This window comes from Gambusia affinis, linkage group LG12 (assembly GCF_019740435.1).
Source record: "Gambusia affinis linkage group LG12, SWU_Gaff_1.0, whole genome shotgun sequence".
In the NCBI taxonomy this organism is placed as follows: domain Eukaryota; kingdom Metazoa; phylum Chordata; class Actinopteri; order Cyprinodontiformes; family Poeciliidae; genus Gambusia; species Gambusia affinis.
This window is the reverse complement of record NC_057879.1, coordinates 15458485-15483102: the sequence shown is the minus strand read 5'-3', so window position 1 is coordinate 15483102 and position 24618 is coordinate 15458485. Positions and strand designations below refer to the sequence as shown.

The 24618-nt window shown below is 37.5% G+C and overlaps 2 protein-coding genes across 5 annotated transcripts in view; both read right to left on the bottom strand.

The window, feature by feature from the left end:
• Positions 1 to 5660, bottom strand: part of LOC122841229 (tensin-3-like) — a 39968-nt gene extending 34308 nt beyond the window's left edge. Inside the window, exon 1 of one of the 2 annotated variants that reach the window (XM_044134361.1) lies at positions 5265 to 5660. The gene's annotated coding sequence lies outside the window, so the exon portion shown is untranslated. Of the gene's footprint in view, positions 1 to 5027; positions 5184 to 5264 lie in introns of those variants that run through there. The other variant, XM_044134362.1, reaches the window with a different exon arrangement.
• A 1435-nt stretch (positions 5661 to 7095) lies between these two features.
• Positions 7096 to 24290, bottom strand: LOC122841228 (desmoplakin-like). 3 transcript variants are annotated; one of them, XM_044134358.1, is made up of 24 exons: positions 23921 to 24290; positions 22895 to 22979; positions 22596 to 22714; positions 22348 to 22507; positions 20141 to 20266; positions 19871 to 19930; positions 19593 to 19760; positions 19370 to 19474; positions 19185 to 19280; positions 18973 to 19098; positions 18614 to 18766; positions 18338 to 18492; positions 17474 to 17600; positions 17143 to 17329; positions 16532 to 16761; positions 16207 to 16388; positions 15976 to 16114; positions 15011 to 15204; positions 14752 to 14914; positions 13945 to 14028; positions 13744 to 13851; positions 13408 to 13506; positions 11453 to 13267; positions 7096 to 11053 (listed from the first exon to the last, which is right to left on the bottom strand). In XM_044134358.1, the coding sequence occupies exons 1-24, from the start codon at positions 24136 to 24138 to the stop codon at positions 7847 to 7849; spliced, it is 8106 nt and encodes a 2701-aa protein (XP_043990293.1). In that variant the 5' UTR covers positions 24139 to 24290; the 3' UTR covers positions 7096 to 7846. The 3 variants fall into 3 exon arrangements, with proteins under 3 accessions (XP_043990293.1, XP_043990294.1, XP_043990295.1); XM_044134359.1 differs by having other exon boundaries at positions 22895 to 22970; XM_044134360.1 differs by having other exon boundaries at positions 12770 to 13267; positions 23921 to 24289.
• Between the last annotated feature and the right edge of the window lie 328 nt (positions 24291 to 24618).

The window sequence follows — 24618 nt, the reverse complement described above, 5'->3', positions numbered from 1 at the left end:
ACATAAAGAAAGAGACAACATTTGGCTTCTGATTACCATGTTCTTAGTCCATGTCATAGTGTGAAGTTTTATACTATAACAAGTTATTAGTTTATTGAAGTAACTGTGGTCATGCTCATCATTCAAACAGAAATTTTAAAATTCCAAAATCTGTTTTGCTTATGTATTGTTTTAGCAAAGCAATCAATATTACCAAGATTCACTCATAGTCAAACAGCTAAATGTTGAAAAGCAGATCTGGGCCACTTCTAATACTACAATTTCATACATTGATACTTAATGGTAAGCAGATCAGTGCAAAAAGTGTAAAATACATGGATGCCAATGTGGTTAGGAGGAGTAAAGGAAATGTGAGTGGTGTACTAAGAGGTGAAACCACTGTTGATTTTTTGATCATGATACTATCTGACCACTTTATTCAATGCACCTGCTCAATTACTTTGTCAGCACAAATTACAACAAAGATAATTCAGGGGAGAGTTTACAGTCTACTTCATAATCATAGTCAGGCAATGATAAATAACTTCTTATAACCAAGAAATGTGATCTCAGCACCATAGAAACACTAATTTACCCTGTTTCAATATTGATGGTGATGTAATGATCAGGAGATGTTTTGGCACTTTAGACCCCCTTTATGCCCACTAAGAGAAGTTTAAGTGTCAGAACCTGCCTAAGAATTATTGCTCAGAAGGTCCATATTGTCATAACCACAATGTATTCTTATTCCAATGGCTAAAAGATAATGCACAATTTAGCAAAGATGAAATTATATCAAACTAGTTTTGTGAATATTACAGTGAATTGCATAGACCAATGCCCTCTACAGTCACCAGATCTCTGTCTAACAGTGCACCTCTTTGTTATAGTGGAATGGGAGATTTCCATCAGTGATGTGCAACTGTGTGATGATGATACTGTATGTAAATATGCACTAAAATCTCTGGAATGTTTTGACACCTTGATTCTGAAGGCAAAACAGGGTCAAATCAAACAACTGACAAAAATTTTAAAAATCATGTAACTTATCAAGTTATGGACTTTACTACCAAGTCAAATTGTCATAATAGCAATCATCTGTGTCCAAAGCACTCAGATTTTGTCAAAGTTTCTTCAGTTAAAAGAAGCAAAAATGGCTGTAATAGAAAACGAAGAAAAAGAATAAGCCATAAATAAGGACCTAGTGAAACTATTAATTAATAATCAACTGAATGCAGTATGATATCAGAATAAAATTATTATAGGGTTAAAGAAATATACAACACCAATAAACATAAAGCATGGACATATATGGCAATCAAGGTAACCCCTCCCCATGAACACCAATATTCAAACTGAATTGCTCCTGTTGCCTTAAGCACCTGTTTTATGATTGAAACACTGGAGCAACTAACCTCTGTACACCCCCAAATTTTTATATGTGCATTGAACTGTTGTTATTTCTCTACTGTGACAGAATACAGCCTACCTATTTTTCACAGTCAGCTGTCATCTGCGCTACAGTCGAGCAGCAGACAAAATTGGTGGTTAACGAATCTGTTTGGCACATTGCGAAGAAGCAGGGATACTTATAGGTCAGAACACTGACCTCTATGTGTCAGTGTTTTGCTGTCTGAGAAGAATCATCTCCCGAATTATTTACCTGAAAACCTGAGAAACACTAATGGAGTCATAAATTCCTCAAGGAGTCTGGATTGCCTTCAGGGTGGTTCCTGAACAGGGTCTTACTGTGATTTTAAGTATCTATAAGAAATGTGGATGCCATTTCTCCTTATTTGTCCTGCAGAAATAAGTATTCTCACTAGTTAAGAACCCACATCAAATGGCTGAAGTTTTTAATGAATAAAACATTTGTTTTTTGTTTTTGTCCATAAGCTATGTAAAATGATGAGGTTATTTTTTTCCCCGACTTAATCTCTGTTCATAGTTAAGAAAGAAAGTGTGTTTTTTGATGCTGTGGGATGCCATGCTCATTGTGACATGGCAGGCTGGTGTAACAGCAAAGAGAAGGACAAGGCCACAGTTTGTTCTGGCCTTTTCCTGCCAGGGCCTCTGTATGTTTATGCTGTGGTTTTGACACCCATTCAAGCTTGAAGAACTGAAATAAACAAGCCATGAGAGCAATTGAAAAAAGTCAAAGAAGTGGGTCCATAGTATTTTTAGCACATTTATTCTGCAAGCCTGAAACTCCAGTATGTAGTTGTCTCACTTTTTTCACAAGCCATTTTGAATAAAAACAGCAGTCTCAGCTCCGAGCAGATATGTGCACTCTCGGAACCTCCCCAAGTACTCCCTAATTACCATTTTCTATCCCAAGGTCATGGTGGAATGCGTTCCAAAATGGATTAGGTTCCTACTCTCACGCCGCCGTTCTCATTTCGCTCTTTCTTGCCATTCTTGCCCCTTTATTGCGTTCATTCCCCTTTCTTCTCAACAATCTCCACTCTGTCTAATGACTTACACATGTTAACCAAATTGCCTACAGCAGCAAAGCAGTGACAAAATGTAATGTTCTGGTTCTCCGTCACATTCTGCAATCACAGTGTTGTTTATAGTACACAATGCCAACCCTTTGGCAGCCCACACAGTCAGTATAATTTATTCAGCTGTTGCTTGTATTTATAATTGTGATCTGTTATCAGTAAGAAAAAAGGTTTATACTCTTCTTTTATTAGGAAGGCAACATACTTTTACTTATTTAAAGCTATCAACCAAACTTTTCTTTAAAAATCAAACTCTCTTCAGATTTAGTTTACATGTAGAAAACAAATCATCAGTTTTTCAAGTTCCTGAGCTATTTTGTTGCATTTAATTTAGACAAACATGCATTCCTTATGACTAACCTTCCACTCCAACACGCCTTTGGTGACAACACATATGGCATAAGACAAGGGATCACTCTAGATTAATTTGTAGTTTGTTTCCACACCCCCATCTTAATTCATATTTTATGTTTTATTTGAATTTCTCCTTAAAAATGTTTGCTTGTGTTTTTACATGGGTGCAGAAAAAGAAATATTTGTGCTCTCTAAAAATTCCAAAGTGAGTCACTCTTTGTTTTAAGCCAATGAAGTAAGCCAATGCAACATGAGCTCAGATTGTATGAAGTCCAACTGTACTACCAGTTATTTAAGGCAGTGATGTCCAAAGGGGGCCATTTTCCATCCTTGCAATAATGTTGTCCAGCTCTCCACACTACAACTAAAGAAAGATATAATTTTGCCCTGCCAGCACAAGGGTTAGATGGACAATTTGACATATTTTTACAGCAAATTTTTTCCTGAAATATTATAAACTTCTCAAAACCAATAGGTAAAAAATAAATTAAGCTGCACAGTGGCACAGTTGGTAACACTGTTACATTGTGGGTTGCGGTCTAAAAGAGAAATTCCAATGAATGACTTTTTTTTTTTTTTTTTCACTGGAAATAGGCACCAGCACCACTACTGACCCCACTGGGGACAAGGAAATGGATGGATAAATTAAGTCATTTATCAATCACTTTTTTCAAAGCAAGTCTAACTTCATTCAGTGATTTTTACGCAAGAAGACATTGGGCACAATTATTCATTAAAATTAAATGCAAGCACCAAGCATTTAAAAAAATAAATAAATTAACAAAGAAAGATGAAAGAGAGCTTTTTTTTTTCTTGAATGCTATGACCCACAACAGTTTTGCAGTTGTATACCCTTATTTATTTGCATGCTTATTTTTTTTTTTATATTGTTTATCTACAGTGAGTTGAACATAGCTTTTGGACTAAAATGATTCTTCTTTCTTAATTTTTCTTTGGATACTGCATGTTTAGTTTATATTTGAACAGGTAAAAGGTGCAATATTTCTTATTTTGAATTAGGAAAAACATTTGTGTGGTCTGCAAGTACTTTGTGGTCTATTTGGCAAAAAGTTTGTATACCATCTGTTCAGAGTTAAAGCACGGAAATTTGCATTTACTCATTTTGTATGCACAAAAACCAGTTAGAGTAATTTAAACAGATTAAGATTAGACTTGTAGAAGTCATGAAGAGAGTCATTATCAAAGGCAAGGGGCTTATCAGAGTTCAAACATGTGAAGCCGAACTCCTTGAAACTCAGAAGTTACTTGACATAGTCTTTACTACATGCTTTAAATGGTGTTCCATTTATATCTGTTGTAATAGCATCAACCTGAACTGACACAACAATTCTGCTGTTGTTTCCTCAATTAACCTTTCAAACACTGTATTTTGTAAAATTACACAAAAGATGTTGTATTTCTTTTGTCAAGACATATTTAATGTTAAAAAATACACAACGGGAACAACAGCATCTTTGAAATAAATAAAACAAAAGCTTTACTTCTGTTCCAAAATATTTTTCTCTTAATCATAAGTTTTTCTGTGAGGGTAATCCTGAAAGAGCTTAGTCTGTAAAATATTTAGAACAACAAACGTTTTTGTTAGTTAAAAGAAAAGACTGCAAAAGAGTGTAGATGCAGGTGTTCGTCTGATCTCCAGGTGAACAAGTTTGTAGCAGCTGTGATGTAAGCACTCTTGTACATGTCATCAACAATGGCTGACTTAGAAGCAGAGCCCTCAGGACACAAATACCACAAAGCAGCTGTACCTTAAGCGAAAAGGCTAAATCAGTTTGCCTCCACGATATACCCCCTGGCATAAGACGCCAAACAACAAAAGCGAATGTATTGCCTTTTGCTTCTGTCTGTGCAAGTCACTCACAAGCATCTTTCCACATGTTTCACATTATAATGGTGCACCATAACCCAAAACAGCAAGAAACCCCAAATTACAGCCACAGTATGAAATACAATTCACTGTATAAGACTAAAAACATAAGCAGCCAAGCTGAAAAGACTCCAGTTCAAATGCTCTCACTGATACTTTCACAGTGCGTAAAACACTCTCACACACACAAATATGAATATCATACATATATACATACACACACACACATATATATGTACATATACTTGTATATCAGTTTCCGATTAGTTTTAATGACTTAGTTCTTTGACTTTACAACCCACCTTTGGCCCACACACATTTCTAAAGTTTGGCTAAGATAAAAATTGCCCAGCTTTCTGCTCTCGCATGAAGAGTCCATAGCCCAGTTTACCCAATGTGACTGAGCAAAAGGCTCCATAGATGCACGGAAAAGTTTAAAATAAACCACTCAAGTAAGGAAGTCCATTTACTTTAATTACTGACCAATGCAACTTTAAATCCCTCCCTGCCAAGAAAACGAGTCCTAAAATGTGACTTACCTTTTAAGGAAAAGCGTTCTTCCCCCGCCCCCCTCAGGATTTGGATTTTTTAGTCAACGTTGCTGACAGAGAATGAGTGCACTGAAGTCCAAAGAGCCCTCAGTCCGTCATGCAAGCTTAGTGCGGGGTGAAAGACTCATTTTCCTCTGCTGGAATGTGATCTCGGGATGATCTGAAGCCCTTCGCTGGGTTTACTTTCGCTCAAATGAATCCGGAGCTCTCCTTGGCTTTTTTCGTTCCTTGTCGGTGATAAAATGGAAGTCCTTGTTTGGTTCCTGAACCTCCGCTCCTCTTGCTGATTCTGTTCGGTTCACTTCCTCCAGCACAGGTAGCCACTGAAGCCGCCACAAGTTCTGGCAAGGGGATATTCCTCCCACTGCGCCGCAAAGGCTCTTTTCTCTAACTCCCGCCCCCTTTTTCCTTTACCTCCCCTCTCTGAGGCCTCCCTTCATTTGTGTTCTCACCATCACTTCTCTCCTATAGTAGCCATCCCCCACAGGAGACCCTAAAAACTATAATCCAATGTTTAACCACGCAAAAAACTACTCGTTTATCAAGAATTATGACACATTCTATTTTAAGGTAGTCTGTTATTTATTCAATATGTTTTTTACCTGCTATACAACATTTGTTTGCTTCCCTGTAAAATAACCATGTTTTTATTTCTGTTTATGTTTTTGAGCAAAGAAAAATAAGTTTTTCTAACGAGACAAAGAATATGCATCAGATGTTGTTTTTATGCACAATTTCTTTTACTTGTGTGTTATATTAGTGAAATGCCTTTTATAAATGTCGTATTATTTTTGAAATTGTCTTTAAGTCTTGTTTATTTTTTTATGTGTTGTATTATTAAACAGTACTTTAAAACATGAAAATATATTCATACATATTCTTGACCTCTAAATGACATAGTAGACTCAGCATGTTGGGACAATTAAGACTTATTAGCAAACACAGATCTGTGCCTGTGTCTGATATATTTGTGCATCAGGCACATAATATGTATTGATAATTGTATTATTATGTGAAGAAAACAAGGCATTTGGTATGAAAGGTACTTATTAAAATGTAAATTAAAAAAATACTTTCTGCAATATCTGTGGAGTGAAGACATCTAGCTTTAAGAAAATCTGACTCTCAAAAGATGCTAATGCTCAGTACACAACATACAGTAATTAAGGTATTTCAAATGAACCAATGTTCCTTATATTTTTGTAAAACAAGTGTATCTTACATTTTTGTGAAATTGCACACTGTTGTTTATTTTAAATCGAGACTAGAAGCATTAGTGTGTGCTTCACAGATTATGATTTTATCAATTTATTGGCTATTTCTTAATTATTTGCTTGATTGAAATTTACATTTTATTGTTTTTGTTTTTCCTCTCATGCTTCATTATTTCATTTTTTCTTGCTTCTATTCCATTTTTTATCCTCTGTTCTTTTAAGTCTTGTCGAATTATCTTTAATAGGAATGGTGGAAACAAACAAACAAAACACTTGCCTACCTTATGTATTTCTGATGTAAAACTGAATGTTAAAAATTTAGTTTTATTCACAAGCTAAATAGAACCAGCATTTGGATATTTGGGAGTATGATTTGCAGCAATGCAATAAAAACTTTTGATTTTGTTAACTGTGTGAGTTGATTCATAGGTTGTTGTTTTTTTTATATGTATTTCTGATGGTAGTATTTCTGCTTATGACCTAATTTAAAACATAATTCTTCAAAGATGGAAGATTAAACTTAAAAAAAATCTGTTTGTCTATTGATGTTTGGATTTGTTGTGTATATATGTAAGAAGTGTGAAAAGATGCAGAAATATGCACTAGAACTTTCAATGGCAATTTTATTTGAAATTATGCTAAATATTGCAGATAGCCTTTATAATAACAACAGAAGAATATGCAGTAAAAATAAAATGCATGAAAGAAATTGCAATAAATTCTGATTTTAAAAATTCCCAAAACAATCAGTTGTAGGTCCAAGGGATTATGAGTGTTAACTGTGGTATTAAAAACAAAACGAAATCAACGAAACATTTTTTTTATATATATTGCAATAAACCAATAACATAGAGGTGTTGTATCATTTATAAAGAGCATTAGTAGTGCCAATAGAGAAGTAAGAATGTATTGTAATGTAAAAAATTAGAACTATTTAGATAACAAGAGTTTATAGTTAATTAACATGGTTAGTTTTTCAATTTGAACAAAACATCAATAACTCTAGATAAAATCATTCTCTAAAACCATAAATCGGTAATAAAAAACTAACCCCAAAAACAACAAAAAAAAAAGCAATCTTGAGGTTAACTGGAACCTAAACCAAATAACAAAAAAATGAAATTAAATTTGTTTTACCACAAAGCCAAGGCAATTTTTTAACACAAGGATATCAGTAGTAGTCAGCATTTAAAATCAAAACCAAAACTATTGAAAAATCACAAACATTTAAATCATAAACAAATGAAAAAACAATTATTAAGTTTTTTTAACAAAACCCAGCTACATTTAACTAAAAAACACCATAAAAAGAAAAATTATAAAGCAGTTGTTTTATTTGCATTAGGAGATAATATTTTAACTGTAGACGGTACTGCTGGAGGAGAAACTGTAGGAGTAACTGGAGGAATAATCGACACTCCCTCTACGAGATCCACTCCTTGAGCCAGTGCGAGATCCAGCCCTGGAACCAGAGCGAGACCCTGGGTTGGACACATTGTAAGGGCTGCTTATTCCTTTGGTGGACACAGAAGAGGCTTGCAGCATTTTCATTCCATTGCTTTCTTCCACCATGCAGCTGTCCATGGCTTCTTTGTAGGAGATCTTCAGCTTAGTCTTTGGACAAGTCAAATTCTTCTGATGGTTCCGAGTTTCTTGCAACTTCTGTGCCCCTTTACCATCTAGCCAGCCTTTCCGGATTACTTCTTCAATGCTGACACGACGCCCTGTGTGTGGTTCTATTAGACCCCCCGTCAAATACTGAAACTCCAAAAACCTTTGGCCTGCCTCGTAGGGGAGCCAGTTCTCTTTCACTGCCTCAGCTGCAGACAGCTTTCGTTTGGTTTTCACATCCTCAAAACCGATGTAGGCTTTCTGAGAAGCTTTTAGTTTAGCAGCCATGGTGTCATCGATAATACTCTGGTGGAGGGCATCTTCAAGTGACAGACGGTCACCGGTTGCAGGGTTGATGATCCCGCCAGTGCAAGCCTGAGCTTCCAGCAGTCTTTGTGCTGTAAGAGTGTCAACGATGCCTCTTTTGAGCCCCTCATTAATAGTTATTTTCTCTAAAGTCTCTGTGTCAAATATGGCTGCAACAGGACTTTGGTCATCAAACATTCCTGGGGGAGAGACTGTAATTGAAATGCTGCTGAGGCGTTTACGAACAGTAGGGGAAGATGGTGTGGCTTGGGTGGGGCTGCTGCATGTGACCATGTCATCAACACTGCTGGCTGCAATAGTCATCTCAGTGCTGCTTGTCTTGCTAGTAATTTGGTCAGCAAACTCTGTTAAGGTTAGTGTTCCAGCACGGTACTGATCTAACATCTTTTGGTCAATGACACTACGGTCTATGCAATCTTGAATGTCATACTGGGTTCCAGTTTTTCTATCCACAATAACCAAACGTGCTGAGCCGTCTGATCCCGTGATAGTGATTTCTTCCCACTCACATTCTTGCTCTGACAAGTCCAGGAACGTTTCATAGTCAATTAGTTCCTTATGATAGGCCTCCCTGACTGACATCTCCAGCCCTGTGTCAGGGTCAACAATTACAACACGCCTTTTACGGAGCACATTGGTGCGACTTTCTGTTGACTGTTGAGCCTTTTTCTTGTCTTTGAGGGGCAGAAGTATTAGCCCTGTTTTTTCATCTGTGATGCATCTCTCCTTCAGTTGAAGATATGTCAGGTTCTCCTTGGTATTTGGGTCAAAGAATCCTTTTGTGTCATCTCCTTCATAGCTTAAAATCTCATTCATTTCCTCATCAAAATATCCTCTTTTATAGGCAACAGAAACATCAATGCGGTGGCTCTCAACTGGGTCAATAATTCCACCACTGGCAATTTGGGCCTCAAGCAGCCGGATCCCATGACCTTTCTCAATAAGATCTTTTGCAATAGCCTGGAAGAGAGAGATTGTCTTGCCTGTTGCTGGGTCTGTGTATCCAATTACTGCCCTTTCTGCCGACATGAGCTTAGACTTAAACTCCTTTCCTATAATGCCTCTTTTGGTGGCTTCTTCAACTGTCAGGAAAACATTGTTAACTGGATCAACAATGAAGCCTGATGCAGCTTGTGCTTCAAGAAGCTCTAGGGTGGTTCCTCTCATTAACAGTCCTTCCTTCATTGCCTGATAGAAAGGCATTATCCTGTCATTGACCTCATCATAGATACCTGCAATACAAGTGGAGCCACAAAGATATGACTTTAGCTTGTCTTCAATGTCTTTTGCACTGAGTTTACCCTGGTTGAGTTTTTGCACATCAGTTTCATTCAGCAGCTCAGACTTAACTAGTTCTGTGACAGAGACATTTCCACGGATACCCTTAACTGTCATGGATTTTTCTGGACCTTGGAGCAGGAGCAAACCAGACCCTGGTTCGATTGTGCACTTCCTTCTAAGGTCAGTATATGTGATCTTCTCTTCTGTTGCTGGGTCCAGGTAGGAGGCAGGCTTTTTATTCAAAGCCCTATAAAGATCATCATCTATGAGATTACGATCCAAGGCCAGATCTTTTGGGAGATATACACTCAGCACTGGGTCTATTATGCCCCCAACAGACTCCTGGGCCTGGAGCAACCGGATGGCAGTTTCTTTGTCAATATGACCTTTTTTGCAAGCCTGTCCCACAGACAGCACCTTGCCGGTGTATGGATCCTTGAACCCTGTGCTGGCGGCTTCAGCTTTCAATAAAACATCTCTATCTTCTGTGTCTACAATCCCTCTTGAACAGGCAGTATCTACAGACATCTTATAATCAAATGCAGGGTCCACAATGTAGCCTGTTGCTGCTTGAGCTTCCAACAGCATGATGGCACTCTCTGGGCTGAGGAGTTTCTTGTGTTTGGCTTCGGTGAATGGGATTTTTCCCTGTGAACTTGTCTTCATCCCGGATATAATGCCAGTGCCCTTTAAACTAACCTGGATGTCCACAGCTACTTCCTCCACTGTCTTTTTGCCCTTTAACAGCATTTCCAAGGTAGCTTTACTGATTATGGCACAGTCACAAAGTTGGTGGGCTGTGACTTTCCGGTGCACACCATCAAATACAAGCTTTGATGGATCAATTGTCATGATTTTCTCATCTGTCTGGGTCTGAATATTAAACATAGCTGGTCTCTTCAGTCTAAGAATTTCTCTCTCTAGGGTATCTTTCTTCAAAGCCAGCTCAGATGCCTCCTTTTCTGAGATCACGAGACGTCTCTTATATGTTTCCTCCAAAGTGTGCATCTCCCTCCTCAGCCTCTCAATCTCATTGTTGAGGGATAGCTTCTCTCGGTCAGCCTTGCCCTTGTCTGACTCACACTGTCTAATCTGGAATTCTCTGGACTCATACTGGCTCTTCATAGAGGTTAATTCTTTATGGATAGAATCTCTTTCATCTTGCAAATGCTGTTTGTTGCGAAGCTCGGTCTCCAGAGAGAACTTGATGCGGCCAAGCTCCTCTTCTAATCTCTGATTACGGTTCTTGTCCTGCTCCAGCATTTTAAGCTTGGAGAGCAAGCTGTCCCTCTCCAGCACTAGGCTAGTATATTTGCTTTGGGAGTCATGTGCCAACTTGGAGGTCTGTGAAAAGATAAGAGAAAAAGCATTATAATGTAATTAATTCCCATTTATGCAGTTCAAAAGACAACATATGCAGTTCTGTGTAATCTATAAGTCAGAAAACCTTGCACACATTTCCAGACATGCTACTGTAGTTCATAGTGTGATTGTAATAATTTCAAAAGTAACTGTGAATAGCAGTCTGTGAAATTATTTAAAAGCTCACTTAGAGGTACAGATAGGAGGAAAAAACTGTGAGTAAGAGAAAATTGTGCTCAACGAAGTAACTAAAAATAGTGACATACTATAAGGGTACTTTGAAATCAGGATAAGTCGTAAAGTACACAGAACAAAACATGCAAGAAGGAAGTAATACGTTTGTGATATGAGTATATTATCCTTCAGTGTTATCGAAAATACCTCAATTGACTGCTTTTGGAATTTTTCTATTTCCATTTTAAGCTTTTCTCTCTCCTTGGTCAGGTCACTGAGGAGAAACTGGAGCTCAGATGTCCTCTTGGAGCTCGTTTGAAGCTGGACATTCAAAGCCGAGATCTGGGTGGCACTTTCTGCATCAATAGCCCCTTTGCTAATCTTCAGCTCATCTCTTACTTGTCGTACTGCCCTCAGCTCTTCCTCCAACCTCAGTCTCTCTTTGGTAAGGTTCTGTGTCAGAGTCTTCAGCTTTTCAATCTCTGTAGTATATTCGTTGAGCTGGCGGCTCTTCTCTTCTATGGTTTTGTACAAGCTTTCATTGCGCTGGTTGAGCTCATGAACTCGCACCTGCTCTTGCTGAAGTTTTTGTTTTAGTATTTTGAGTTCATTTGTCACCGCTGTCAGTTCTTCATTGGTGACTTTACAATCCCTTAAACTCCTGTCCAGTTTTTCTTGGAGAGCCTTGATATCTTGCTCATACTTTCTCCCAGTGTTGGTGACCTCTATCTGAACTGATTTCAGGGAGTTGATTGTAGTGGTATGCTCTCTGCACGTATGTGTCATCCTCTCTAATTCCGCCTCCATTCGCTTCCGACGAGTGAACTCCTCTTGGGTTGCCTTCTTTTGCTTGTCCAGCTCAGCTTCCACCCCATCCAGAGAGCACTGAAGTTCCCTGATACGACTCTGAAGCCTGGCAGAACTCTGCTCTGCCTTGGTTTTCTCACTGGTCTGCTTTTCCAACTCCACTCGGGTGATGTAGATTTCCTGCTCAGCCCCTTTAAGTGTGTTAATTGTCTCAAGGTAAGCGCTATTCTTTGCCTTGAGTTCTGCTGTGGATTTCTTCAGTTGACTGCACTCTTGTTCCAGAGCTCTCCTCTTTTTCTCCTCTTCTTGCAGGCTAAATGCTAGCTCACTGATTTGCCTGGACTTTTCCTGACTGTTTCTGTTGGATTCCTGTAATTTCAGGTTGTCTTCATCTCTCTGCTCCTGGAGCGTTCTCAGCTGTAGCTCCAAATTAGTGCGAATCCTTGTCGCTTCATTCACTGAGGCCATCTGCTGGCTGGATTCCTGCTCTGCCTTGTTTTTATGCATTTCAATGACAGCAATGGACTGTCTCTGTCTCCTGAGCTCCTCTTCCAGATTTCTCTTCTCGTCTGTGAGCTGGTCAACTTGCAGCCTTAACTGTGATGCATTCTCATCTTTCTGCTGGGACACTTTCAGAATGGTGGTCTTGCTGACTTGGATCTCTGTCTCATATGTCTGTTTGAGTTGACTGATCTCCTGGGTGCACTGTGTTCTTACCTTTGATATATCTGACTCGACTTTTTGACGACGCCTTTCTTCCTCCTCCAGTTGCATCTTCAGTCTCTCAATTTCATGTTCTTTATCCTTTACCGACTTCTCTAGGTTTATCTTTGTCCAGTTGATGGCATCCAGTTCCTGCATCCTGGAACGAGTTGATGCATCACACTCTTGTTGGTGACTTGTGAAGCGCTCTTCTGCAAGCTTTCTTTTCCTCTTTTCCTCCTCAAGCTGATATTTAATGCGGCTTAGTTCTTCAGTTAAAAGTTGCATCTGGCCTTGTGTGCTATCAAGGCTCTCTTTGGCAGCGTTAACCTGCATTACTGTGGTTCTCTTCACTTCTTGCACTGAAATTAGTTCATCTTTAGCCTGACTGAGCTCCATCTTGAAGTTGGCCAAGGTACCCTCCAAAGAACCATTTCTTTGTTTTTGATCTTCAAGTTCATCCTGTAGACGCCTCAGTTGCTCCTCCAGCAACTCAATCCTGGTGTTCCTTAGCTGATGACAGATTAAGCAAGACAAATTTAGTCAGATTTACTTCTAACTTATTTGATCAAGTAAATGTCTCTCTGGCCAGTATATCACATATATAGAAAAAAAAATGCATAATTGTTGTTCAAAGAAAATCTGATCCCAACCTTCAGTTCATCTATGTTCTTTCCCAAGTCACCCAGGAACTTGTAATAATCGCTGGAGCGGGTAAGCAGCTCGATGTAATGTGTCTGAAGTTCACCTGCCTTGGAACAGTAATTAGATTATAAATATCACTGGTAAAAACCAATCAATCATTTTCATTTGTGTGGATTTTCATTTTTAATTGGTGAATAAATCGTGATTTAGAATGCACTCATTTTATAAAATGCACAAATGCTTCTAAATAATCTATAAGATGAATATATTTATTAAATTTGATCACACAATAAATATGAATATCCAAAATTATGAGATTATTTTAAAAGAATGTTGCTGCTTACTTCTCTTCTGACAGAAGAAGCAGGGGACTGAAGCAAAGTTCTCTTCACTGGGACATTAAGCAAAGTTCCCACTCCTGAGCTGTAAGAAGCCAGCTCTAGCTCATAATTCTGAAAACACCAAAGCCAGTGTTAGTTATACCATTTTTTTATTTTTATTTTTTGTTCTTTATCAAGACAGATTTCAAGAAGCAAACCAATTACCTGTATGGACATAGCACAGGTGTCCGCATTCCTCAGCACATCATCCAGTCTGTCCTTCTTGCTTTTGATTTCATTGTGAAGAGCCTATTCAAAACAACAAGAAAAGGAAAAACGTCCACTTTAATTTCACAAGTGTTGCATATGATATCTTTGTTTCTGGTTTGTGGTGTTTAATTTATGTTTGAGCAACAATATGATGCATTTAAACAATTCCCCCCACTACATATAGTAAATTCCCTAAATTGTAATTATACTTCACTTTCTACATGTGCTGCACTAGAAAACACAGCTCTGCTCACAGGTATTTGCATTTCTAATTGATCACAATCAGATAGACATTTAAGAGTCAATTTGATTTTGAGCTTGGAAGCTCTCATCCAAAGATGATCCCAAAAGTAAATTTATGTCACTCCACTTCACCATGCTTCTAGGTTGTGTTTACCTAATTTTACTTTATCATATAATCGATTCTGATATTCTCCTGAGCTTGTATCAATGAATCAAACACATTGCTCTTAGTCTAACAGAGTTATATGTCTCTCTGGCTTTTTTATACTTACATAGAATTGGACATTTGTATTAGTTAGTTTTGACATTACAGTAGGCTATTCAGTCAGTTTGAGCAGGAAATAATACACACACTAGAAACAATGCATACTGTCTTATCAAATAAAATAACCAGTTTCATTTACAGCTAGTCTGAAGTAACCCTTATTGACTTCAGCTTGAACCAACATACCTCCCTCAAATGGAAAACCACCTACAAACATTTGTTATAATGGTTTTGGTAAACATGGAAAAGCATGCCTTTTGTTGGTTGATGTGGTCTGTAAGAGTCTGCCTGTCAGTGATGTTGGCCGTCTTAAGGCTCTCCTGCCGTTTCCTGGTATTGTCTATCCACTGCTCCACCAAATTTCTTCCCTGCTGATACTGTGTTAACTGCTGCTTTTGTTTTTCCAGATCTGACAGTCTAAGGCAGGAAGAGGAAGAGATGGAAGGATGCTTTAGTCAGTCCTGTTACCGGCAATAACAAATGCATCATTGTGACCAGACAGCCTTGTTGTACCTGATATCAATCTGCTTTTGGATTTGGCGCCAGCGATTGGACAGCTGGTTCATAAGCTCGGAGTACTTGGACAAATCCACATCACATTTGTGGAAAGAATCAGAAATCTGGCTGTTGCTGTGCTGTGCTTTGGCCAGGTCAGACTCCATGGAAGTCATCAGATCCCGTCGTTGATCAAGTTCACTCTTCATGCTCTTTAATAGAAATTCACACAACAAGGTCATTCATATCCTTTGGTTTTACAACTAAAAATGAAAAGTACAAATGTTTATGTTTTTGAGGTTTTTGAGGTAAATGCCTGGCAATTATCCAAAGCCTTTTATTATAATTGAATGTACTTGATTTTGAGGAGTTTTTTCCTCCAGCTTAAAATTGATAATGCAGCAACGTCTGAAAATAAAAATAAATTTATTGATACTTTAAAAAAGCATTACTTAAAATCTCCCAAATTATAACTTCTTAGTATTAGGAGTACTACTACTAAAAATACTACTACTACTACTACTACTACTATTACTACTAGTATTAGTAATAGTATTAACAATAGTAGCAGATGTACTAGAACTACTGCCAACAATAGTAGAGTTACACTGCTCGTAATATAGAACAATATATTTTTATGGTTAGGACATAAAATTTTGAGATTTTTATCTATTTTATATTGTATACTAAACTACTATATACTACTGCCTCATGTTTTGCATAAAAAAACAGGATCAAAGATGCTAAATTCTACACTTTTTAAGATATTCATCTGAAATACATAGAGTAAATAATTAAGAAAGACAAACAGTAAAACAAAGTCCAGTACAAACAACTTTTAAGTCAGTGTCATTGTTATGGTGAGTGCAAAAGTATAAAATAAAAGATCTAACCCATCTGAATAACTAGCATTTTTAGAGCAAAGCAAGGTTTAAAACTTCCCAGGAGAAAATAAATTACATATCAAAACAGATGCCTCATACCCGTAGAGCACTCCAGTGGATTTCCAGTTCTTGAGGGTCATTGGAACTGGTCTCCTTCTCCATCAAGCGGATCTCGTGAACTTTAATAAAATCCTCAGCCTGGAGAAATTTTTGTAGCAGGTCCTTGAGAGCATTCAATCTGTTGTGGACACAATACATTAAAAAAGAACGTAAGAAGATTAACCTAACTTTAGCTTCAGATCAGATCAGCTGGCCAAAAAAATACTACACCTGTCAAGGTAGATTTTATGAAGATGCTGCAGTTCTCCTAATTTGTGGTTGACTATCTCCAGTTCAGAACGGAGGAACTTGGCCTGCTCTGAGTCTGCAGGGAGCCCAGTTAGCTGCTTTGTAATCATTTCTCTTAGGTGCAGATAATCATTGTAAATTGAATCCAGATCTTGGGTCACGCCCTGGAAATCAGTATATGATGACATTTACTTAAAATTAGTAAATACAACATGTTTTAATCGTGAAACTAGCTATCAAATTTCTTCTGATCAGTTCTGTACATCTGCAGTCAAGTTATTTGCAATATAAATAAAGGGCAACATACGTGTATCTTCTGAATGTACACTGAGCACTCATGCACGCTGTTTTCTCCAAGTGGAACATGGAGATGGTCAGTGAGGTCAGATTCAGCCATTTCAAGCCTGCGACGGATTTCTTGCAGATTGCTAAGCAACGACAGGCTGATGACAGTGTTGGTTTTGGTCGGCTGTTTAACAGGGACTTGCATTAGTTGCTGTTGGACTTCAATTTTTTCAGTCGTTACCTCTTCTTCCCCTTTAATGCAAAGTAAAAAAGATGCAAATTAAAACTAGAAAAACTGAGATTTTCATCATTTCTAACTAAGTAATAATGCAGCAAAACAGAAGTATAATTGTTAAGTTTGTATCCCAGTTGTTATTTTGGAAAAGCAGAGAAGACAGAACAAGTCCGTAAACTTTTCTTTAACTATACCGTTTATTAAAAAAGATCACAGTTTCACATAATCCATGATTACTAATATAATTAATAATTAATATTTATGTAATGGAAGTAGCAACACAACATATTACTAATGTTCATCTGAAATCACTATTCCTATATTTTTAAGCGCAGCTGTGAAAAAATTATTAAATGTAAATCAAGGTTAGTATCAAAGTCAACAGAATGCCTCCTTACTGTAATTGGGCAGCTGGATAATCATGGTATCGTAGTGCTCTTGAGCCTTGTTAAAGTGGCCCTGCATGGTTTTCCTATCTTCTTCCCCAAACATTTCAGAACCCTGGCTGTTACGCATGAACTCTTGGAAATGGATCTCCATATTTTTGATCAACTCGCGGTATTCGTCGGCACGCATCTTCGACAGCTAAAAGAGAGAGCGGAAGGTTAGGATGGGTGTAAGAACTTAAGAGTGATTCAGAAAAAACAAAAGCATTAAATGGAGTTTAAAATTCACTTTCACCAAATGTGTGTTCACCCAGTTTAAAATGTTTCTATCTTAATGTCTTACCATGCTGATGGTGAGGGAGTTGATATAGTTGACGTCTCTGATACAGTACTGCCAGGAGATAAGACTCTTGATGTTGATGAAGAGCTGATTCCAAATGCTCATGATGGCTTCATAGTACTGCTCATTTCTGGTAAAAGGACATACAGTCATTCCTGACATGTAATATCACTAATGTTATGCCCACTGTAATACCACAGACACTGATAAAATAATTTAATAAATAATAATCAAAGGACAATGATAAGTGCATTATCGCTAAGTGCTGCAAATTCTGCTTTTAAACAAATCATTGGCTTATTCCCAGTGTATACATTGAATTAAAGTATATAAAATAATAAATATAACTACATTGTAATTAGAGTGCACTGATAAATTTGCCAGATGATAAATCAACCCTGATTTCCTTCATTTTAGGAGGTTGATGACCAACCTATGCTTACATGTGAAGCCCATCTTATCCACTGATCTTATCTTCCTCGGCAAAGTTCTAAAAATCAACCTATCCTCATTTGCTCTGTGGTGAGAGAGGGCTAACTGACAGACCCACCCACCAGGTTATGTCTGCACATTTGCAGTTAACCAAAGTCACATCACATATAATATCTGGATTAGTTTATCAGTGTAGAAATAATTAATTGAGAGGTTTCTTTAAAGTGGTCATGCAGGCACATGTGAACAAGTATGAGTGTGCATGTAACCTCGAAAGTGGGAAGGAGGCTGTAAGTTTTAAATCAATGAAGGAGGAGAGATTCTCTGGAAACAAAAGACTGTGAACCATTGTTATGTACAACACAGCACAGATTTTAACAAGCCTAACCACCAAATGTGATTCACGTTCTTTCTCATAGGTGTGTAGTTTCTTACTTTTTCGCAATTCCAATGCTGAGAGGATTTGGAGGAGGGATGAGCAGGCACACAGAGGGAATCCACATGTCAAGACCTCCAGGTCCTGTTACATGCCACTTGCTGCGCTGAGAGTTGTCTTTCAGGATGCCCTGGTTGTCTTTCAAAATACTTTTCTGAAAACATAAGATAAAATAAAATAATAAAAAGAACGCGCTTTACTATATTCACTATACCTTTGTTACACTTTGTGTATGGTTATGCAAATTATAGAGCTGAAGAAATCATATGTCCAACCTGGTCTTGCTTAAAGTCACATAAGGCCTGAACCATGATGGGGCTGGTGCTTTTCTCCTCAGGATTTCGAGGCTTCAGCCTGACAATGGACTGCGACTTGTTGACCAGACTCTGGACCTGCCTCTTATTCTCCATTATCCGCTCTTTCTCTCTCTGTATTGAAAATTAAAAATTTTAAGCTTAGATTATTTTTACAGTAACTTTGTGAAATCAAATTTTGCTCAAAACTATACTAAATAAATGCAGCCAGACTGAAAAGATAAAAGGACAAAAGCTTTCCGAACAAGTTTAAGAGCCAGGCACATTTTTTGCTTTGTCCAATGCACAGAGAAAGTACAATTAATGGAGAACAAAGATACCTCCAGATTTTTCAGGAGTTCGATAAGGTTCTCCACACTGGTATTCTTGTCACATATGAATTTGCTCTTGATGGTGTCATGTTGCTTCTGAAGCTTTGCATACGTTTCATTGGCCTCCTTGAAAAACTGGAGAAACAAAAAAAAAGGTTTGTTTAAAAGAAAACGAACAAAGTACTATTTCCACATAACAAACAGAAACTTTAAAGTCATACTTGGCTGTAGGCAGAATTTTCCTTAAGATGAACTTGGATGCACTTTGTGATCTGGAGAAGCCAGCTCCACTGTGTCTGTAGGGTATCCACGTAGGCCTGTAGGGTGCCAAGTCATTCATTCAAACGTATTTTTTTTTTTTTTTTAAAAAGGATCAAAATACACTCCAAATGCCAACAACCGTTACCTCAATCTTATCTTTGGCTGGGTGGTTGTTGTTCAAGAGGGCACCAGATTTAATCTTCAACTTGTTTAGCTCCTTCTCCTTCTCCTCTAAGTCACTCATCAGTTTCTGTTGTATAAACAGAAAGATAAAGTCCAAAACAGTCCCACCTTAAACAATGCAAATAAATTTACAACAGATATCAATAAAAATAACAATAAAAAAATATTCAGTCTGAGATTCTCACAGAGTAGCTCTCCTGCTTCCTGGGTATGTACTGGTCGATGTTTTTATCTCCCCAGTCAAACATTAGCTCCTCCTCCTCTCTTCCATTAACCCACATGATGGCTCGAGAGACTTCCTCGATGATGTTCTGAAGGTCACGGAGTTGGCTGAGGCGATTGCTGGACATTTTCTACGACAAATACATGGCGCGTTTAGGGATAGAATTAAAAATGCAACAAGGAGGAAAAAAAATGATACATTTGACAAAACACTATTTGTGCTTAAAGGGTTCTTCTCTACCTGGAGGGCATCCATTTCTTGCTCCAGGATGTTGAGGTGGTTCTTATTGCCCATTGTCATCTGGAAAGTAGTTCACAATTTTGCTCAGGTTTTAGCCACAAACAGAACATACATGGACTGGTTCTAGATATTTGGAGAGTTTAAAAAGTATATATATAAAGCCATTGTATTTTCACTCAAGGTAATCATACTTGAAAAATCTAGCACCAACCCATGCCTATGCGAAAGAAAAAGAAAATCCATTAAAAAAAACAAAACAAAAAAACTTACCAGATCGTCTTTGGCACGCCTTACTTCTAGATTTGTTTGGATAGAGTTGTGGACTTTGCTGTGGGCTACTATTTGGTTTTCTATGGTGCTGGTGTCTTCTCCAAATGGTGCTGTCTCAATCATGCGCTATCAAATTGAAAAGGACAATACCACCATTAGTACTTTAGCTATTGCTTTTCATATTTTTGGACATCTTTGAGGTGAGTAAAATTTGTGTTTGGGTATTTTCAAATGATATCTGCTAATTGAATAGTATAGATCATTAATAGATTCGAGGTAATCTCTTGAAAAGATATTTCAGCTATTGCTTGTTCAAATCCTTTGAAGCATTTAATATGTAATGGTCATAATACATTGAATGTTATTTTTTTTCCTCAACTTCGGCATTAAGTTTGTATTTTCAGTAGATTCTTGATTTTGGTGTCTCTGGTAATTGTATTCAGTTCAGTAAGTCTAAATTGAGATTAGTAGGTCCTGGAGTCCAACGCAGATTTGTTTAGTTAGTTTCAGAAAGGTCATTAATGCAAATGCCATTTCATGAACAGAACTGATCAAGTTTGCATTTAAGGCTTTTAACACAGAATCCTACAATTATTTACGCAGTATATTAGAGTATAAAAGACAGTGTGCTACTAATACTCTTCTGTGTTAAACACTCGTTGACAACAAAACATGTAAAGCATATCTAGTCAGAGATATGCAATGGATTTCTAATTCATTGCATATTGAATTATGCATAATTCATTGCATAAATTATGCAGTATATACTGCATAAAAGAAAAGCAACAAGCTGCAATTTATTTAAGCTAAAATGAAATCTTTTGGCTTGTTTTTCATCTGGAATGTTCAAATGCAACAGTTTTGGTGCAATAATCATGAGCGTCTGTTGAAAACTCCAGTCAATGAAACATGAAGATGGTTTAAAGTTTAACAAGTCTAATCTGCTATAATGGTTTTTTTTAGACTGTGCTTGTTTTAGATTTTGATTTACACTGAATAAAAAACATCAGAACGGTTACAGGTAAGACATTAACTGCTTATACCTTCATAACAAACCCATCAGCAAAACTCGATGTAATATTAAATTGCTGGACCCAAATGCTTTCTTTGTCTTTTTCCTTTTTGCCCTCTAGGTGTCAGCAAATAATCATTAGGTTTTTGTTAAGCAGGAAACTATTCCAACTATGCCCTCCTTGTCTGCAGTCCTGAACTTCGATAGGAGCTCAGCCAGCACATAACCTCAGCCCGTCCCTGTTCTGCACTCTGCATTTTTTTTCACCCTTCTCTGTCAGGGCTTTTGTTTGCTCACCACTCCCTTTTTTCCCTTGTAAATACTTGCCCAATGCTACACAGGACAAACCAAACCTGCAGCAACAAAGGTAATATGCCACTTTGAAATATTGGCAAAATTATCCTTTGAAATACAACACTGACAACCAACAGTGCAAACTAAAAGTTATCTATCTGCTCTAAACTTAAGGAATACAGGCTGGGGAATGAAAAAAAAAAAAGAAAAAAGTTAGACATGTGGTAATGGCAGGAACGCATGTGGTAAGATTCCGAAGGGTGAGGCTGTAAGTGGTGACAGAATGACAGGGTGTGTTTGTGGGAAGGTGGAGTGTTGACGAGTAAATGAACAGAAATGAGTTTTCCCATGAACATATTACAGGTCAAATGGGCTGCCCTATACAAACCGACTCAGAGGAGAGTGCAACATATCGCACTTCTTCACTCCCACTTTCTATCCTGCTTCAATGACTCCTTTTTTTTCACTGCTGCATTGCCTTTAAAAAAACCCTGTGAGCTTCATGCAAAAGCAAACTCTCTCTTTCTCTTTTTTTTCCCCTCCAGGTACTCCTTTGTTTCAAACCTCCACCAATTCTCTAAGCCTCTTTCACTCACAGATCAGGTTTTGGCACTGAGTTCAGATGGTTCCAGTTACAGTAGGGTAGGATAAATGTTAGGGGAAGTTTATCCACTCTTCTGAATTCCACAGCAGAGAAAAAACTGTACAGACTAGTTCACTGGCTTTTCATCTGCATATCCTGGACATAGAAGTTAATAATTCCTACACTTATTTCTCAAGATGTTTTACATGTCTAGTTCCAAGAAACACAATAAAGAGTAATGTTTTTATGATTACTTTAGAAATGAGAAACAAATGTGTAAAAATAAACTGCAGCATTTTCACACGTAACAGAACTCACCTTCTGCTGTGTTATCCAGCCAATGGCGTCACTGAAGAATCGCCCGCCATCACTGCCCACACTGCCACCACTGCTCACACTGACTTTGTGACTTTTCATAGTCCCATACCCACCGAGTCTGTGTCTGACCATAGAATGCTGTTGTTGTAAATATTCAACACTATGGAGACATAAAGAAATAGTCAGATAAGGATAAAAAAGATCTCAGAAGTCAACCACACAACACAAAGATTACATTCTGGTCTTACGTTTTTAGAATATCAGATGGTATACGCATTTCTTGCATCTCTCGGCCATAGACCTTCAGCTTCTCAATATTTTCTGCAGCCTTCAGCAGGTAAATCTCTGCTTCAGCTGGTGAGGCTCCCTGAAAGGAAACCATAGAAAGTCTGTTGCGCTGCAAGTTTGTACTCCTATAATGCTGGTTATTTCTAATACCAATACCTCATTATAAACATCTTCTATTTGAACCTTGTTGAAACAAGAACTTTGACAAATACATTGCTTTAATATTTTAGTTATTTAGAGATTGATATATTATACTTACAAAGTCGATGATCTTATTTGCTTTCTCCAACAATTCAAAACATTGGTTTGACAGGAAACTGGCTGTTTGCTGCATGCCTTGCATGCTGACCATGGGAAGAACAAAATAGACTTATGATTAAAACAGTATTATTAAAGCAGTTATGAGACAGATGTTGTAAATATAGATAACAGGTTGTTCAATTTCATTATTTTTAAAGCTTGAATCAAAGAAAGTTGTGAGTGAAAAGGTTTCAAAGTAGGATAGGATAACCACAAAGTTGTAATAAAATTTCTGTTCCTCTTTGACAAACTTGGATTTTAATCCATTACAGTCATTAGGCAAAAGGTTGAGGAAGGAAACCAAAAGCTACACGAAAAACAAAAACAGAAAGCTAGAAGATATACATAGTTATCATAGTAAATAAGTTATGAAACTTTTTTTTTTTTACCTTGAAAGAAAGCAAAAGCATTTGGTAAAAAATTCTTAAAGTAAAAAGCTTAGCAACAAAAGTTATAATGGAGTAGTTTCTGTACTGTACTGTGACAAACTTTCAATTTTAATCCATACACAAAGGTCACCAGAGGTTCCCAATAAACAAATAATTATCTGTAACCATACAAAAGAATAAATATAAACTTTAATTTTATGGGCGGTTTTTTTTGTTGCCATAATTAAGCTGACATTATTCTGTGTGCTAAAGGTTACTTTTGTTTTCATATTGTGAAACAGATCAAGAATGATAAAACTAAGATTCAGCAGTTATCTTCATCTGTCGAGATGATCAGCTACATAAATAATTATAAATACAATAATAATCCAAACATGAAAGTTTGTGCGCCTATTTAATGAACATTATTATAGTTGCCGTATAACTAGGACTTGAGCTTGTTTTGGCTTTAGGGCTTATATAAATAAATAAACTATACTGTTCTTTGTAAACGGACAATATTTAACACCCCTAAAACATTATGTGAAAATGTTAAGAAAGTATTCCTTTCACTTTCTTCCTTTTAGCATATAGTCATACAACATGTGAGCACTTACCCCTGTACTCCACCTCCAATGCCACCGGAGGTAGAGACGATTTTCATGCTGCGGCTGCCGCCGCCGTGCATCGAGGACCTGCTGGTGTAGGTTTGGTATCCAGGCTCCATTTGCTGGAACTCTGTCTGGTAGCCGTTTCCGCCGACGAATATGTTCTGTCGGGAGTTACTCCTCTGTCCTACACTGGCCAGATTAGGCTCAGAGCCATAGACATTCATGTTGCTCGTAGTTAGGTTTTTTTTCTGTCGTGATAAGGTGTATTTAGTTAATTTCCCCGGTTGTTTCGGCTTTTGTTGTCCGGAGAGCGGACAACCCGTGCGCTTTTATCCGCCCCGTCTCCTGTTGCGCAGATAATGGTGTTCTGTGAATAGACGGAAGCGAACAGCTTTTTGGAGTGAAACCACACCTTGCTGAGTTTACGAAACGACTCTGGTATGTTTGGGAAGGTTTTTGTATTCGCAAGTTAAAATATTTTATGTGACAACTCCTCCTTGACCTATCAAAAAATAAACACATTTCTTTAGTGATGAAAGCTGCGTAGGAAATAACAAGCTGCATATCTGACGTTTCACAATTTGTTTTTAATCACTTAAACAAGAATAGACTATCTTACTCCTATATGTCAGTTGCATAGACATAATTATTTAGTTCTCTTTCTTCTATAATTTATATCGCTATGTTAACAAAGAAAAAAGAAA

Excerpts from the sequence above, each read along its gene's own strand:
- LOC122841228 (XM_044134358.1), bottom strand. The coding sequence starts at position 24,138 with ATGAATGTCTATGGCTCTGAGCCTAATCTGGCCAGTGTAGGACAGAGG. Across the intron at positions 18,767-18,972 it reads AACTCCTGAAAAATCTGGAG|AGAGAGAAAGAGCGGATAAT; the intron begins GTATCTTTGTTC and ends TTTTCAATACAG. Across the intron at positions 13,852-13,944 it reads CCTGTGCTATGTCCATACAG|AATTATGAGCTAGAGCTGGC; the intron begins GTAATTGGTTTG and ends TGGTGTTTTCAG.